The sequence below is a fragment of the Anas platyrhynchos genome, chromosome 1, assembly GCF_047663525.1.
Source record: "Anas platyrhynchos isolate ZD024472 breed Pekin duck chromosome 1, IASCAAS_PekinDuck_T2T, whole genome shotgun sequence".
Classification (NCBI taxonomy): domain Eukaryota; kingdom Metazoa; phylum Chordata; class Aves; order Anseriformes; family Anatidae; genus Anas; species Anas platyrhynchos.
This window is the reverse complement of record NC_092587.1, coordinates 71,918,238-71,936,165: the sequence shown is the minus strand read 5'-3', so window position 1 is coordinate 71,936,165 and position 17,928 is coordinate 71,918,238. Positions and strand designations below refer to the sequence as shown.

The window sequence follows — 17,928 nt, the reverse complement described above, 5'->3', positions numbered from 1 at the left end:
TCAAACAGTGCCCGGAAAAAAATATGCAGTTTTGAGACTTGCAAATATTTAAAAGTGAGGATAGGACAGGATGATTCAGGATATGATAATGAAACTAACTGACAATAGCTAGCTATTTACATTCATTGAACACACTCCAATTAAAAGAAGAAAAGGAACATCAGGATCTAAAAGCTAAATCATAAATTAAATCACTAATATACTGGGGAACTAAGACCAAAACCCCCATCTTTGTGGTTCTTCATCAGGACATCTCACACTGCATATCACATTGCTCTCAGTCAAATAAAAGATTAAATCCCATTTTTCAAATGCAGCTTTCAAAATTTGGTTTGCTTCTGCTGAAAAGTTCCACCACCCAGTGCCTAACAACGCTGAGTCACATCTACAAGCAAAGGCTCTTGTGGACTAAAATACCATAAGCAAAGTAGCAGCCATCCCAAATGGCTGCTCTCTCCCCTCGGAAGTGCTTACTCATAAGGCAAAGACTACATATTCTAACCAAGAAGTGTCTTTGCATTACTACACTTCACAACCCTAAGCATTAAAGATGCCTTTACTTCAGGAAAAGAATAGGGAAAACTAGAAATCCACCTCTCTAATTGAAGAAGCAATGGCAGCTCAGAAGCTTCCAGAAGGTGTATGTAAAGGGATTTGAAGCAGGCCCACAAGGTCTACCTTGCCCTGGGCCAAACCTTGCAACTCAACAACCTGCTACTGCCATCCTTACCCACTCAGCCCCTACTGCTCTACCAATGCATCTACTACTTTCTCCTCATTAGGCCCCCAGAGCTAAACGTGGGAAAGCAGAGCAACCAAAACCTCTATCTTTGTATCTACAGTGAAGAAGACTGTCTGCCCCCAAGCCCTGCAGCACACCGCTACCTGCTCCGTTGGGCCCGATGATGCAGTTGAACCTCATGAAGGGGCCAATGACCTGCTCCCCCCGCCAGGACTTGAAGTCCTTCATCACCAGCAGCTTCAGGTAGCCCATCCCCGCAGGGACACACACAGCCCACAAACCTCCCGCACAATATCTTTTTTTTTTTTTTTTTAATTAGGTGCCGAGACCGAGAGGAGGAGAAAAGCTCACGCCGCCTCACCCCTCAGTAGGCGTCGAGCAGCGCCGCCCTTAAGAGGCGTTATTAGCGGCCGCCATTAACAGGTGGGGCTTCGGTTGCCCTAGCGACCCGCTTTGTTGCTGCCGCTGCCTGTGCCCGGCGCTATGAGCAGTCTGGGGCTGGGTCGGGAGGCGCAGGAGGCGGCGGCGGCGGCCGCCCTGGAGCGGCGACGGCAGCGGGAGCTGGAGCGGCAGAGCCGCATCTTCAACGCGCGGCTCCGGACCATAGGGGTGAGGGTGAGGCCGAAGCACGGGGTGAGGGGAGTCCGTGTCTGGCCGAGCCAGGAGGCGAACGCCCTTCAGTCTGTGGTGGCGAGAGCTTCGCCCTAGTGGGTTTTGTCTTCGGTCGGCTATGCTACTTGCAATCCGAGTGTCAGGAGGTTAAGTTATATATTATAGCTGTTTAAACTCTGGATGCAAGAGCAGCTCCCTCACGAGGGGAGCAGAGGGGCAGGCGCTGAGCTCTGCTCTCTGGGGACAGCGACAGGACCCGAGGGAACGGCATGGAGCTGGGACAGGGGAGGGTCCGGCTGGGGGTTAGGGACAGGTTCTGCACCCAGAGGGTGGTCGAGCACTGGGATAGACTGCCCAGGGCAGTGGGCACAGCACTGAGCCTGATGGAGTTCAAGAAGCACTTGGGCAATGCACTCAGATGCGTGGTCTGAAATTTTAGGCGTTCTTTGGGGACCCGGCAGTTGGACTCAATGATCCTTGTGGGTCCCTTCTGACCCAGGATATTTTAAGAGTCCATAAGGGTTTACAACCTTAAATTAATTTTCCGACAATGTGGCCAAAGGCGCACATTAAGATTCTGTGTGTGTCTGTGCAGGAAAAAATAATGCCAAAAGGGAAAATAAATTTAAATTTTGCTTGTAAGTTATTCTAGACTACTCTTTGCTGATGCATACATACATCATGAGTATACGCTGTAGTGTTAATGAGCGCAGAACCAAATTTAGAACTGGTGGAAATAAATCCAATCTGTTAACTTCGTTGTGCTGGTAGGGTTGCAATGATTTTGTCTAAATCCTCTCTAGTACTGAAACATGTTTCCTATGTCAGTGGAAAGGTAAATTTACCTTATTTCTGTCAGCACCTCCGATTTATTCTTGTGACTTGTATGCAACAGTCACCCGCGTGGTCGAGTAGCAGTTCCCACTTAACAAACTGGACAGGTTGTCCCCTTGACGTAGCATCCTGACACATGGTAGCCAGCACTACAAGTAAATGACAGGGGCTAATAACTTTTTTTTTTTTCTCTGCAAAGCTTTTCTGGAGCCTTAAAAATTAAATGTGAAATATGCTGACCTTCACTAGCTGAGAATTTGTATCACAGTGCAGTTTGTTGAGCAATACTTCTTTACAACATCTGAAGGTCTTTCCCAAATACTCAGTTGTAGAACTAACTTACCAGACAGGTTTTGATAGATCCATTTACATGAGACAAACATCTGAAGTGGAAGAGGAGTTGGAGGAACTCTGTCCATATTATCATGAATTTCATTCAGTATTTGTTGGCCGAACAATGACTGCTGACAGAAGGGACTGTTCCTGTGGTTTGAAATTAAGCCAAGTTCAAAACACAAGGAGTCAACAAAGCAGTTCAGTGATATTGTATTATCAGTATTTCCAGTGTGGCTTTCAATTCTTTGTTTTCTCATTCCCTTTTTAATTTAGCTGAGTGGCTGTCTATGACTCAATTAAAAATCAAGGCAATGTTTGGCATAGATGCAAAAATATTTAAGTGGTATGTGAGTAACTTAAAAATGTGGAAATCATACTGACTGCAAAGCAGAATGGGAACTGAGACATTTTTTCCTTGATTATTACAAGTTGCTTTGACTTCTGTATATTTCTTCATTTAAGAAATGGAAAAATAAGATACATCTCTCTTCATTTACAGATCTAAGAATTTATCCTCAGTAAATGAGTAATTTTTTAAAAGCTCACATGAATAGTTCTACTGAAAAATAGCACATTCCATTTGTATATGAATTGTTATGCATAAATCCAAGTATATGAGAAATCAACTGCTTCCAACTGTTCATAGTATGGAATTTATAATTTTAATCCTATTTGCATCTCTCAGTCTTAAAGTTGCTTATTTTTCAGCTAGACAGGTTACTGTTCCGGAATGCACAAGTTCAATCTGTAGCTTTACGTGACTAGGAATGGTCTTTTTAGGGATGTATTCTCATCAAGTGAAATGTGTTCAAATGGGAGACAGTTGATAATGTAAATCTGAATTCAGACACACCGCTGAAAACATTGACTTAGCTGTATTATTCCCAGTAACTGCTAATGGAGTTGAATTTAATTTCTGCTAACAGTGTTTCCCATAGTTATATTGAAAGCTTGGTTTCTAAAATGAGTCCTCTAAATGAGTTTAAAGCCTACTATACTACATAAAATTACATTTTTTAAAAATTACATTATTATTATTATTTGACAATGATATACTGTAGAATTCTTCATGGTTTCATCCTTATTAGTTAACAAATTTACCTCTCTGCCTGATTGGTGTAGTCAGTAAGCCTTTTACAGCATTAAAAATGTGTGTTTTCACCTGTTATCTGTTAAGTCACTCTGTCTTGATCTGAATAGTTTTTAGGCAAGGACTCTCAGAGTACCAGGCTCTTAAAGAATCGTATCATTGTTATTTGATACAGCTTTTAAATACATCAAGTGACAGTGAAAAAATAAAATCTTGATTTCTGCATATGAATTTGTCACTTCTGTCAGCAAACATGACAATTCTTTTGGCTAAATAGGATACACTGCCATACTCAGCAATTACTCTCCAGGGCTATCCTGAATATCCTTTAGCAAGTCAGCTCATTGCAGTTGTCTGGGTGTTTCTCAAGTGGCACCCAATATTGCATTTTGGGGACTATATCAAGCCCCCAACATACCTTGTTTCTCTGATATGACTGGAATATTGCTTCTCATTCCCTGTTAATTCTTCAGTGTACGTTTAGGCAACCAACTGTATTTTTTTCAAATCTGAACTATTTCAACTTCTTGTCGTCTTGACTGGCAAAATAATTACTATAATGGGGAATTATGTTCTGTATAATGCAGCTAATGTATGTATATACTTATATTAAATAAGTGTACTGTTTTGTTCTGATTAGATAGACCTGTCAGTATTAAAACAAAGCCAATAAGAATGTTGCTGTTTCTGGATATTCCTTTATATGTATTAAATAGTGATGTATATTTATTCTGCTGGAAGCAAATTTTATCTAAAACAACTGTAAAGCAACAGAGCTCAACAATTCCTGCCTTTAATCCATCAAACAGTATCTCCTACAGAGCTGTTTTGTTTTGTTTTGTTTTTCTTCATTTTAATAGGTTGATAAAGATGCATTGGATGCCCAGGTCAAGGATAGGAAAATTCAAGAAGCAGCTGAAAAAGCACGAAATGAAGAACTTGGTATATTTGTAGATAGTCTGATATTTCTATGAAAAGTTAAATGTAAACAGATTTGCCATCAATGTCTTTCGAGCACCCGTATTAATTTCCAAATAGAGTATTTCTCTTTCAATCTTGAATTTATCTATCTGTCTATAGGTGCGTGTGCAATTATAGGCTCTTGTTTAAGTTCAGGCATACAAACTGAATCCTCTGTGTACTCCTATTTATGTTTATACATTTACATTGATACAGTATGTGTTTCCCTCAGTATCTGAGGTAGGAGCTCACTTTCATATTTACATGATTAAATGGGTATATATTTCTGTGTAGGTTGGATTCTACAATGTTTGCTTTTAATACATGTAGACAAATAGCATTGCTTAGACACCTGAAGATATGGGTGGATTTAATGTCATAGTTATGGAAGTACTTACTATTGTCTCCTTTCACAAACGTATTTCATTTGTAACATTAATAAGAAAACTTATTCCTAAAAAACTGAAAGTATTTTATAAGCAAAGATTTCTAGAATTTCTAGTTTTTGCTAGTATAGTGTTTTGTATATAAAATACATTTTCATAACGTATTAAATGTGGAATATATGTGTTCTATTTATTCCTTTTCAAAGTTTGATTTTCCATCTTAAGCGATACACATACGCTTCTAAGAATTATATTATCATTGTGCTTATTTTTCTCTAGCTAATGAAATTAAGCAAAATGACAAGATCATGTGTATGTTAGAAGAACGACAGAAATATGATATCAGAAACATAAATAAGGCTTTCAGTGACTTTCAGAAGAATTTTCAGAAGCCAGACACAAGACGTGAATTTGACTTGTCTGATCCCCAAGCCCTAAAGAAGGATAGACCTGCTCGACTTTCAGACAATGATCCTCGATGTACTGTATCTGGCTTGCAGAAGTTTATGGGTGAAGACTTAAACTATTCTCTGAGGATGAAATTTCAGAAGGAGCAGTTAAGAGAGTGGTCTCTTCAGCAACAGAGAGACTGGAAGAATGCACTAGCTGATAAAAAATTTCTAGGTATCGACAGAAAATAACAGGGTTTTTATCTGCTTTTTCTGAAATTCAGGTGTATATGACATAACTGTGGTAAAGCATATTACATCAGATTCTGGCGTAGCAGTATTTTAGTGTATTCAATATTTAGACTTTAAAAATGCAGCAGTACTTATGTTTCAACTTCTAATATATTCAGTATATCAATTCAGAAATTTGTATTTAATAACATGGTGATTTTATTACTACCTAGACTTCATTTCAATTTTACACCTCAAGTGAATTATCAGAGCATTCTGAAAAAAGCATCTGTAGTTTACATGCTTGATGATACTAGGACAAATTGTCTAATCTTTGCTTTTCTACAGCATACAAAGTAGTTGCTATTTTTCTCTTTCTTAGCCTGTCATGAAACATTTTTTTGCAATGCTTAACATACTTTTTTTTTTTTTTCAGTTTAACTTTTTGTCTAACTGTTAAGACAAGATTGATCACAAAATAAACTGATTTAATCAGTCACTGAAATTCCAAAATGGAAAGGTTCAGTGGTAGGATTTGGAAATATTTGTGTAATTCAGTTTACTGTAGGTGTAGTCCCACCCTTCCCAGTAGCTTAGTCACATGGCATGTTATTTCCATAAAAACTGAAAAAAATTCATTTTAATGTAATTTAGATGATCTTCATGACAAGAATAGGATTGAACTTGACCGAAAGACTATGGAGCAACAACAAACAGAAGAAGAAACCCGTCGTGCTGTCTGTGCAGTTACTAAAGAATTCAACAGAAGCCAAGTAAATTTGTGTTGGTGGTCTTTGTTATTGCTGTTTGTCTCTTTAAGGGTGGGTGAAAGGAAGAGAAAAAGGGAAAGTCAGATGACCAGTGTACAGATACAATGAGTGGTGATGTTTTCACAGAAGTTTCCTAGAAGCTGACTTTAAATGTCGATTCAGAGGACAGGATTTTTTCACTTCTTTGTCCTCTGCAAGGATCTGACTATACTCTGTCTAGTTATCTGCTATCAAAATTCTCCCTTCTGGTTCTCAGCTTGCTGACTAGGAGGCAGCCACAACTCCCCAGTCTTTCTGGAACTTCTAGTCTGTAAAATGGGCTACAACAAAAGCCTTCCATGCTTTCGTTCTGGTTTTATCTCAGTCATCTTATAATCTAAGCTCTCTGCCTACTTTTTGTTTGCTTGAATGGAAATGTTACTACCAGTAGCTTTTAGTCTTCATTGCTTACGTTAGTGCCCTGAGAGTGTTGTTTTTAGTACTTCCTTGATATCTGTGTACCTGTGTCTCTTGGTTGTTTTAGAAACGTTCTTCGGAACTTACTGAAACATAACAAAAACCTTTCTGTGTCAAGGCAGTTGGTGATAGAATCATTGAATATGAGGGAATGGCAAAAAGCTGCAGCAGGGGAGGTTCAGACTGGACATTAGGAAAAATTTCTGTATCATGAAAATGGTCAAACCCTGGAACAGGCTTCATAGACAGTTGTTTTATGACCCAGGTCTGTCAGTGCTCAAGAGGTATTTAGGTAATACCCTTATTAATAGTAGGCTTCAACTTTTGCTTAGCCCTGAAGTGGTCAGGACTACATGGTCAGTGGACTGGATGATCTTTGAAGGTCTCTTCCAACTGAACTATTCTATTCTAGTCTATCTTAGTACCATTATCTGTCACGGTCCAGTTCTTCATCTTACCGTAGAGATTCTCTTACTGCATTCAGCTTCTACATACAGCTCAAAGGGCTAGTTGGACACTATTACTTCGGTTACACCATATTTGGTTTGAATTAACTTTATTTAGTCACATCAAAATAAGGCACATTTACATTACCTATGTAAAGTATGGTATTTTGGGATTAAAGAATATAAGTATACATGCCTTTCTGTAAGTGTTGCTTGAGCCCTTCATGATTTTATATATATATATATATATATATATTACAGAATCACAGAATTTCTAGGTTGGAAGAGACCTCAAGATCATCGAGTCCAACCTCTGACCTAACGCTAACAGTCCCCACTAAACCATATCCTTAAGCTCTACGTGTGTGTGTGTGTGTGTGTATGTGTAGTTAGACGGAGGTAACTAAAAAAGGTTTTACTGCTTTAAATCAGGACTACTGAATAGTATTTTACATTAGTAGCTGCAAAAGTACCTGAAGCGGGTGGTGCGCTTAGGTTTACAGTAGTATCCAAAATAATCGTTGTCATATCCATTTGTTCCATGTAATAGTTCCTGAGTTTATGACAGGGCTAGGGAAATGGAGTGAGGTGGGCATAAGTTTGCATGTGGTGTGATTTATTTTTAATTTTTTTTATTATTTTTAAAGTTTAGGCTTATACATTCTACTTTACTGTTGTTCATATTAGATGTATATTAAGACATGTTCTTTGGTTCTTTTTTTTCCCCATTTGTGTTTTGTTTTTCCAAATAAGGGTATAATGGAGACAGGGGCAACAACAGTCTCGATTTAGTTGTTTTTTACTGTCCCTTGCTATGTTGTACAGATCGGAGTTGTCTTGATACCTCTTTTTCTTTCCTCCTGAGGTAGGTAATTATGTTTACTTTTTTTTTTCTTTTTTTTTTTTTTTAATACCATAGTATACTTTTTAGCCTTTTGGTGTTTTTTTTTTTTTTTTTTTTTTTGTTCTGTTCTGTTTTGTTTTGTTTTGTTTTTCTTAGAGTGGTTGAGAAGAGCTGTTCATTTTCCCTGAAATGACGTACTGATACAATTGCTGCTTTTCTTTGTTAAACATGCAAGCCAGAAGTTTCAGGTTGCCAGGCCCGTTTTTCTACTCGTTTGTTTATTAAAGAAAAAGCTATGTTACAGAGGGATATTCTGTACATCCTTTTCCTGAGAGAGAAAACTAGGGCATTCAGCCTGAGAATGAATTTTACAGAAGGAATCTCTGTATCTGACCTCAAATATATTGATCAGGAGCCTCCATCAATTCTAGTGTTTTGAGTAGCCAGTTTGAAGACCTTCACCACTTGAGGGTGTGGTCTCATACTGCATATAATTTGCTCTGACTGTGGGTGACTTCCAAAACAAGAACTCCTTTTCCTGTTACCAAAGCTTCATGCACTTGATTCAGCTGTCTCTTGCAGTGGATCTAATGGTCATGAAGCTTCAGGATGTGTTAGATCATTTCTCAAAACTCACAGAAAACAAACTGTGGTCTAGAATGTGTGACTGCTAGATCTGACATAGGAGTGAGTGCACGGTCTGTGGTGGTGCAAAACCACTCCATAAGGCAATCTTTGATTACTGTAATTTGGATCAAGTGTAATATGACAATGCATCCTGAGAGAGGATGAAATGCCCTAGAATATGACTTTTGATCAATCATTATCTCCAAGTGCATCATCTGTAGTCTTTAAGGCTGCTGGTATCTGTAGGGAAATTTAAAAAGGGAAAGGGGAAGGAACGGGGCAAAAAAAAAAACACAAGTCATGTACTCCAGGATTTTTTTTTCCTTTGTTATTTTTCTAGTCAGTAAGAAAAGAATCCTAGCATCTGACTGAAAGTAGGGTATCTCAGTTTAGTAAAGCCTGTCTTCATGAGTGAATTTGATGTGTTGCCCCCTGTGACAGTGGTTCAGCTTCCTATGCTTACAGTACTATTGTTGACAGTGACTTTATTGCTGACAAGCTAATTGCTAATGATTCATTTTATTGAAATGCCAATGGTGCTTTTGCCCTTGATATAAGTGTTACTACAAGCTTAAACTGTCATTTATTCCTGCTGACATCATTTGTACGTAAGTAGTAAACACTTCAATTTGGAAAGCAAGGTAGCAGGAATTAAAATTACTTTGAGTTCTGACTAAAGTATATATATTTACAATTCTTTTGACATGTGATTGTGCAATAATCAAAAACAAAGAGATTCCTCTCTAAGAACAAGAAGACTTGGGAATGCCCAGTTCAGCATTGCAGTGATAGATACACGGATTGTGCTCCTGAAATCAGACAGTCCTCTTACTTTGACACAGGACTTGAATCTTTTCCAAGATATTTTGGAGATTATGCTAAGAAAATAAGAGGACACGATAACAGAGGATCTTTAATTAACTCATATTGATAGACTTCTAAACAGTCTTGCAGATTTCATATAGACAGAATTTATTCCTGGGAACACCACAATAGCTCGACAGTTTTCCTGACAATGTGGTTGTTATGGACTTTTGAAGGGTAGGATGGAATTATTCTGTTTCCTTACTCACTTGACATTATGCCATTACTAACACATACAGAGTCAGTAGCCACTTCAAAGAAATACCTATTCAGGTTTTGAGTAAATAATGTATGTTTACCATGGAACCTTTTTTTATTTATTCATTTATTCAGTTACCTGAAATTAAGTGTATGTGTGCCTGAATATAGAAGAATGGTAGATCTGTTTTTAAGCATTCTTTGAGATGTGCTGTACAAACGTCTTTTATCACTCACATCCTATTCTTGGTATTCAGTGTCTAGAACAATCAGTGTTTCTACATTTTTACCATATCTTCATGCATGAATAAACATTGCATGTACTTGCTAAGCCAAAGTTCCCATCTTGAATGGGCTGGGTGTGCAGTTCTCTACTATGACATAAATATCTGTGTAATATAGCCAAAGGAATTGCATTATTCATCTATGCTTCTTTTGCAGGTTCCTAAGACCCTGGATAGGTTGCTCTGGTCATTTGTGAGCTTTGTGACTTGTTATAAGGACTTCAGAAGCTGTGGTGCATTCCTTTAGCACTGTGTTGGCAGCAGTTAGTTGCTTGTGCATGCAGAACTTGGCATTATTCTAAGCACATGAACTCTTGGCCTTGCAATGCTTCTAATGGAAATTTCTTTTGGTTTATGACTTGAATCAACAGAGTGGAAGCATTATAGTAGTAGAGAAGATACCCTATGAATGTTGGACCACAAATTAAAATAGATGAAAGAGCATCTATATGTGCATCTGTGTTTTTTTGATTGTTTTTGTTTTTCATGCTACACCAATGAATTACATTTTGTTGGGGATTTGACTCGATGGAAAATGTATCAGATTTTACCCAGTTTAAAGTATTTCTTTTGCAATATCATTAATCATTTTTTTTATAGTGCTACATGCATGGCTATGCACAGAGCTAGGAGTTTCTTCCACTAAGATTCCAGGCAGCTTAGAAAATGTTAGGCTCTCCCTCTTATTGAGAAGGTTAGGATTACAAGGATTTTGGATCTGTTGCTAGATCACAGTAGAATTACATTAATAAGGTGATCTAAATAAAAATTAGACAAAATTTCAATAAGTCTTCATCATAATCTAGTATTTATTTATGTGAGGTCCATCCGAAATGACTTTTGGTTAAATGTAATTTACTTTGGAGCGTTTTTGGAACTAAAAATAATTGATCAATTTGTAGTATCAATAAACTAAAAGTACATAACAAGATATTCTGATATATATAATGATATTGAAAAATGTCATAACTTTAAAAATCTTTGGTGTTCGTTTTTTTTTTTCTTGGTAATTGCAATCTTCCCCTCAAATTGTTATCAACTCTTCTGGAGAAAAAGAAAACTTAATTAACATACATGTTTGGATTAAAAAATTGCTTAAGCTTCTGGTAAAAATTACACTAACTTCTGTGAGATTAATAAGTGACATTTAGTTTGTAATTTATTATTCCAGATTGTGATGGCAGAGCAGGTAACAGCTAGATCTCAAGTTACATTTTGGCACTTGAAGTTTGGTTTGCTTCATTTTTTTTTTCAATTTTTTTTATTTGTTTAAATGTAGACTTTTCTTATTCTAGTGTTCAGTCTTAAAAATACTTACCAGCCATCTAATAAATAAAAGTTTTCTTTGTAGTCTAAGTTAAATTGAAGCTTAACTAATTTATCATTCAAGAAAGAGAATTCATCTTCTATTAGTTTGTTTGCACATGAAATACTTCTGTTATTTTAATAGAAACGGTAAGGCTGTTTTCAGCCATGGTACCATATCCTAGATCAATAAATTCTTAGTATTGTTTTCTATTTCTTCTTCTGTCCAATCTCTGATGGGTCATTGTCTATTTTTGCCTGTATCAAATAAAGGCCACCACCTGGTATGCTACAGGCCTGATACTTGGCAGAACTGCTGTCGTACAAACTTAGTCCATAAATACAAACGTAGGGGTAAACCCAGCCAGGTTAGCAGTCTCCTCTAGTGGGATGAATCTCTATGCTTCCCTATGCTTCATTCTCTGTTGTTAATAACTTCTAGCTATTCTGCCTCTTATTTTTCACCTTTTCACTTTCAAAGTGAATATTCTCAAGCCAGTGATTTTAAACAGAGTGTGAAACAGTCTTGGACAAACTAGAGAGATGGGTCTGTTGCAGTCGAGATGCATGTGTAAGAAACAGGTCTGACACCCTGTGCTCTGTTCCCTTGCCAGAAGGAGATCTGTTGACATTAAAGAAATGTATACCTTTAGATTTTCAATGTTATTAACCAGTAGGGTCATGATCATAATGTTCACATGTGATGCTGTTGACAACTGTATGCAAGTTGAAAAGAAAACTATTGTGATGTGCTAACTATTGCATCCCTTTAGTTAACATTTTTTCTTGGAAAAACTATTAGTCCGCTCCTTTTGTTGCCTTCAGGCTGCTGAACTAGCTGAGAGAAAGAAGCTGGAGAAACATCAAAAAATGAAAGATGACATGGATGAGATTTCCAGCCTCCTTCAGGGAGACTTACTTTCTGAAAACCCTGAGCAAGCCATCAGTTCCTTTGGTAGGCATCGTGTGATTACGGATCGGTGGAAGGGAATGAATCAGGATCAGCTGATGGCAATCTGTTCATCTCAACAGCAACAAGTTCTGGAGAAGCTGGTATTTAAGCTTATGTGCATATTGTGTATTCTTGTGATAGTGTTATAAGCAATATGTGTAGAAGCAAATATATTTGTTTACTATGCACATCCCATTTTGAGACGGAAATTCAGAACAATAGAAAAATCAGAGATACTTTAATCATTCAAACGTAACACAATGTCTCTAAAGGAGTTGGGAAATGGCAGGGAGCAGCAAGAGTGGACTGGGAGGTAGGTTGCTGGGGAGCCTAGGGCTAAGGGGCCTGGGAGTCTTGGAGCATGGTCCTTCGTGGCCCAGCAGTGGAGCAAGGTTCTGCAGAGCCTGAGGGCCAGGTTTCACAGCGCTTGGTTTAGGACTTGAGACAGTATGAGCTGCCTGCAAGGGATGAGCAGGTGTGGTCTGCTCCATAGGGGAAGAGGAGCCAGGAACTGAGGATGACTGCAGAACAGGCTGCAGTAGAGCCTAATGGACAAGGTTACTTAAGCAAGGCAAAGAGAGTAGGTCCAGTGAACCTACTTGTGCATATTTCTTAGTCTTAGATGTTTCTGAATGCAGTAGACCTTCCTTTCTACCATCCTACACAACTGTGAGTCACGCTTTGGGATGGGGTTACAATAGAAAAAATAAATATTGATGATAATTGCTGCTTTACAGGTGGATGGAAGCAGGAATTCAAAATGAAGAAATCTGTATTTCCTTTGCAGTGATGAGTATATTGGTGCAGTTACTGTAATGTAAGAAACTGCTAACCTTATTTAGTGCAGAGGTTGTATTAGCTTAATGAATTGAACAGGTGTTCAATTTTTTATTTTTGAATCCCTGCAATGTCCTATGTTATGCTATGTCTTGTCTACTCTATTATTAAGGCTGAAAATAGAGTTGTCATTTCTCTAAGGGTGTATTTGTGAGACTTGCACTGGATCTCCTCTGATCCTACACTAAACCCATTCAAATAGCTAAAGTGGCAGAACATGAGCCCTTCCAAGAAGGGTGAGAAGGTTTTTGCAGGCCCGGTTTCTTGAATCAGTTCGCTGTAATGTCAGACACAAAGTGTGGAAGTGACGGTATAACAGAGAGATGGCAGAAAAGAAAATGGTTTGCATCTATCATCTGGTATGGATGGCTCAGTTATTGCACTGAGTCAGCAATATTGTAAGCCATACTGATGATTGCTAACTTCTGAACTCAGGAGGTTCTGTTAACTCCTGCCAACAACTTCTTTAAAGAAAGAAAAGTCCATTGTGCTGATCTTGGTTTGGGGAGAGCTAATGTATTGGAGAGAAACAGTAGTCTACTAATGAACTTACTGACACTATAGTATTTTTGCTAGGCAGCAGGCCTAAATTACTTACCTTGTGCAGAAGTAGGAGTCAGTGTGTCTTGCTTCCTGGAAAAAAAACAGCTTCCTAATCTGAAGTATTTTACTTCTGCCTAGTGCATGGGCTCCTACCTTGTTTGGAAGTGTTTATTTTTTTCCTCCCTATTTTGAGTGCTACCTCTAACATACAGTAAAGACAAGCAAGTTTGTTGTTGGAGTGAATTTACCAATAAAACATTATATAGATTTTTTCATCTTTGATTAAAGACAAAACAAAACTCTTCCCTCCTGTAGAGACTGAAAGAGGAAGAACGCAGAAGAGATGCTGAATGGGACAGGCGAAGTATACAGGCTGCAAGAGCACAGTTGATTTTAGGGCGGCATCAACAACGACAGAGTCGGGAACGCTGCCGAGCTCTGGATAGCATAAATGCAGAGCTATCCCAGGAGCAAAAATCAAAGTAAGTGCCAAAAGTGTTTTCTTATTTTCAAACACAACTATTAACGCAATTGCTTAGAAGAGCTTTTCTGCTTTAATTAAGCTTGTTGTTTTTCTAATAAACTTAACTGCAAATTTATACTTTTTAAAAAGTCAACAGTTCAGCATAAGAATGTTTTTCAGAACTGTTGAAAAAAACCTTCAAAGTGTAGGTTATGATGGTTACTGACTTGCATACATGTATATGGAATAATAGCTGGAATTCTTAAGCGTTCCACTTAAAACAGATTAAGTTTATATCAATAACAAAGTAGCAAGTAAATACAGTTGGACAGTAAATTATATTATTGCTTCTGAAAGAATGTGTTTCTTTAATTTACCTTAGTTTTCTGAAACAACAAGGGTAGGTATCAACTGCCTTCAATAAGAACTGCTAGTTTCTGATATGTCAGGGCTAACAGCACATATGAAGCTTTTCCATTATGTATGACAAAACTAGGTAATTCTTTAGCGAATCAGTGGACATGGTGTGTAGGTGTTTCTGCTGTGCTGAGAAAGTGGGAAGATAATATATGAAGGAAAACCAAAAATCAAGCTAAATGATTCAGTGTTCTAATCTTCCAGTCTGATTTTTTTTTTCTTCTCCTTTTCCATGAATGCATGCATATATCTTGCAAAAGAATATCCAGTACCTGGAGCTTTCTTGTTATACAAGCAAAACATTCTGAATTGTGTTAATTTAGCTTTTCACTGTGAGACATTTGGAAGGTGATTTTAGGAGGAGAAATAAAATTTGCTCTACCAAGATATGGTATACATTTTGAAGATAGACTTACGTTTAATTCCATTTCTAATAATTCTGGATTTTATGAGCATTTCTGAGTTTATACTTTACATCTTCATGTTTCTCTTCTATACAATGAGAAAACATACTAACTGTGTATTTTGTTTTTGTTATTGCTAGGAACATTTATCTTAAAGAAGAAGAATATTCAAATGTCCCAACAAGCCAGTACTTTGCACAGTTTAATACAACCAGTCGATGACATCCTAGATGCATGAATGTGAAATACATAGAAGTATGTAGACTTATTAAATCTTTTAACTGAGCAGTACTTCTTCATGTTGCTGCTGCTGCTCATTATTTGTATGTATTCCCTATGCTGCTTAAACAGTGCACTTGAACTAGAGGACAGCCTGTTAGACTACATTTGTGCTAGGAAGAGGAAAACACTAATAAATTTTAAACATGATTGTTTTTCTAAAAAGTTCTAGTTGATTCTATAGTTAGGTTGTTTGACCATTGTGTCTGAGGCTTAACTGGAATACTTGCTATATTTTTTTATAATTATATTTTGCTGTATTTAGAAATCAATTTCTGGAAAAACATCAATTTAAAATGTGATGTTCCTTGATCAGAGTTACTTGGTCAGAGAGAACGGTGCCTGACATAGGTCATATAGATCACAGGTGACAGAAACTTAGCCACATTCTGTGGGAGGGAAGAAAGATGGCTTAGGTAGAAAGTTGTAAGGCTTTTTTGTTTTGTTTTGTTTTTTAAATTGGAAAAAAAATGAGGAAGAAATGAGCAAGGTGATCAGAAGTGCAGAGGATAAAGTGATCCTGAATAGCAGAAACAAGAAGAAAAAATGTGTATATTTACCTAGGTGATTATAGCAGTGAGGCATGTTACAGAAATGTAATGAATTACAGTAAATGGGAGAGAAGTATTTCTACATACACCATCACTCATTAGGCATAATGGAGAAAACTAAGCAGCAATGTGCTTGTAAGGGAAAGTGTAGGGAGAGCTTAAAGATGCGATGAAAGAGGGGGGGGAAGTAGGTACGCACCAAACAAAACCAAGGAGTAAAAGTTCTCTGTGTGTAGGGTAATTCATGGAAACAGTTTGTTTGCCTTATGGTTAAAGAATTGACTTACCGATTGAAGAGCCAGGCACTGGTAATTGAAAAATGGGGAAGTGAAACACATGGGAAGAATATATGGAGATGCAAGTTAAGGAACTACATAAGATAAATGGATATGCGAATATCCAAAAAAAAATAATGAAATCTGTGAGGGAAGGAGATGATATGCAAAAGACTGGAAAGAGAGTTAGAAGTCAATGATCTAAAGTAGCAGGAAGAATGAAAGACAGGCAGATATTCAGATAAACATTTAAGACCTTTAAGAGATTGTGTGTTCTAAATAAAAATAGATGCTGTTTATGAGAGTTAGTCTTGAAATAAGAACATGTAGTTTGCAAGAATCTGGGATGTAAACTTGGGGTAGAAGCATCCTGATGATATTGGCACAGAGTCCACTGATTCTTCTTTGTATCAAGATAAGTGATAACTTCAAATTCTGGTGAAACAGGTTGAAGATGACTCCAGCATGCTAATTAGGAAAGATGTTTAAAGAAACTGAGGCAGAGGTAAACTCTCATCTTTGTGAAAATACTTTGTGAAAAGCAATGTTCTCAAGGTAGATAGTATCAGAAGGATTTTTGAGTTGTTTAAGGAAGCATTCCTTGAAAGAACTGTATTCAAACAGGTCTATTTGCTTAGCTGAAATTTTGGCCCCATGGGATCAGGCTAATACAACTATTTACGGTTTTGAATCATGTAATAACAGAAGTTGGGAGATGTCTTATGTTTGATCCCACTAGGTGGAGTGGTGAAAGAAAATTAAGTATAACATGAAAATGCATAAAGAAATGTCTCAGTACCCGATAACCCATAGCAAGAAGAAATGTCCTTGTGTTAGTTTATTAAAACAACTGAAACTAATTGTGATATAGATAGAAATGAGACAGAAAAGGGGTGTGGCTAGAAAACAGGAACTGAAAATGTGCTAGTCAGAAAAGTTGGTAGATAAATCTGAGGGGGAACACACTGCACTGTTAATGATGAGATTGACTTAAAAGAATTAAGAAGGGATGGTGTGTTCAAGAAATGCTAATATGACAGCATTTGAAAATTGATTTGTCAGGCTAGGTTTGAGACATGGCTGGCTATCTTTATATTATTACCAAGTACTGTAGTGTATTAAGTTATCAAACTAAGGAGTTGATCTGGTTGTCTTAAAATAAAGGCCACCAAATGGGGTGGGAAGACAAAACAATAGCTTTCATTTAATTAAAGTTTTTTTCTTGATCTGTGTTGAATATTTCAGGCTCTGATTCTTTTATTTTTTCTTCCTTTTTTCCCCCTTACTTAAGTTTTAGTTACCTGACAGAAAAAATGAATAAAGAAGCATTGAAAAGTTCATGCTGTTGTCTTCATTTGTTCAACTTCCTTGAGTAGGTGTCTACAGTCTTCACAACTGTAAAAAGTATTTACCTACTACCTTTCTTGAAAGATCTTTGAAGTTAGTTTGAAACTTTTGAAAACTATTTGAAGTTACAACAAAGATACACTTCTCCAGTTCACTGAGAATAAGCCTTTACATAGAAATTCAAGTAAGAGGACAATTCAATAACTGGGTAATATCAGACATCCTTAAATTTCCCAGAAAACTTCTAGTATCATCAATCATATTTGCAACAAAAAAGATGCTGCATTCTATCTCTTTCAGAATACAAAAAGTTAAATTTATTTTAGATCTTAAAAAAAATGCACAATCGAATTGTAGAGAATATGCTTAATATGAAATAATTAATAATTGCTGATATTTTCACAGAATCACAGAATTGTCTAGGTTGGAAGAGACCTCAAGATCATCAAGTCCAACCTCTGACCTAACACTACCAAGTCCTCCACT

The 17,928-nt window shown here is 37.1% G+C and overlaps 2 protein-coding genes across 8 annotated transcripts in view; one reads left to right on the top strand and one right to left on the bottom strand.

The window, feature by feature from the left end:
• The window catches only part of SMC1B (structural maintenance of chromosomes 1B), a 35,931-nt gene extending 34,688 nt beyond the window's left edge, over positions 1–1,243 (bottom strand). For 3 of the 7 annotated variants that reach the window (XM_072041264.1, XM_072041277.1, XM_013101196.5), the window contains exon 1: positions 886–1,162. In XM_072041264.1, coding sequence (XP_071897365.1) covers positions 886–994 — 109 coding nt within the window. In that variant the 5' untranslated portion in view covers positions 995–1,162. Of the gene's footprint in view, positions 1–417; positions 541–594; positions 857–885 lie in introns of those variants that run through there. The other 4 variants (XM_072041255.1, XM_072041259.1, XM_072041247.1 and 1 more) reach the window with 4 other exon arrangements.
• On the top strand, positions 1,173–17,433 carry RIBC2 (RIB43A domain with coiled-coils 2). Its single transcript, XM_005010061.6, has 7 exons — positions 1,173–1,351; positions 4,475–4,556; positions 5,240–5,584; positions 6,235–6,353; positions 12,200–12,427; positions 14,022–14,188; positions 15,131–17,433. Exons 1-7 carry the CDS (start codon positions 1,226–1,228, stop codon positions 15,210–15,212), a joined length of 1,149 nt encoding a protein of 382 aa, XP_005010118.2. The 5' UTR covers positions 1,173–1,225; the 3' UTR covers positions 15,213–17,433.
• The last annotated feature ends 495 nt before the right edge of the window (positions 17,434–17,928 follow it).

Coding starts and splice junctions, on each gene's coding strand:
- RIBC2 (XM_005010061.6), top strand. CDS start 1,226: ATGAGCAGTCTGGGGCTGGGTCGGGAGGCGCAGGAGGCGGCGGCGGCG. Junction 4,557..5,239: donor AGCACGAAATGAAGAACTTG/GTATATTTGTAG, acceptor ATTTTTCTCTAG/CTAATGAAATTAAGCAAAAT. Junction 12,428..14,021: donor AACAAGTTCTGGAGAAGCTG/GTATTTAAGCTT, acceptor TCCCTCCTGTAG/AGACTGAAAGAGGAAGAACG.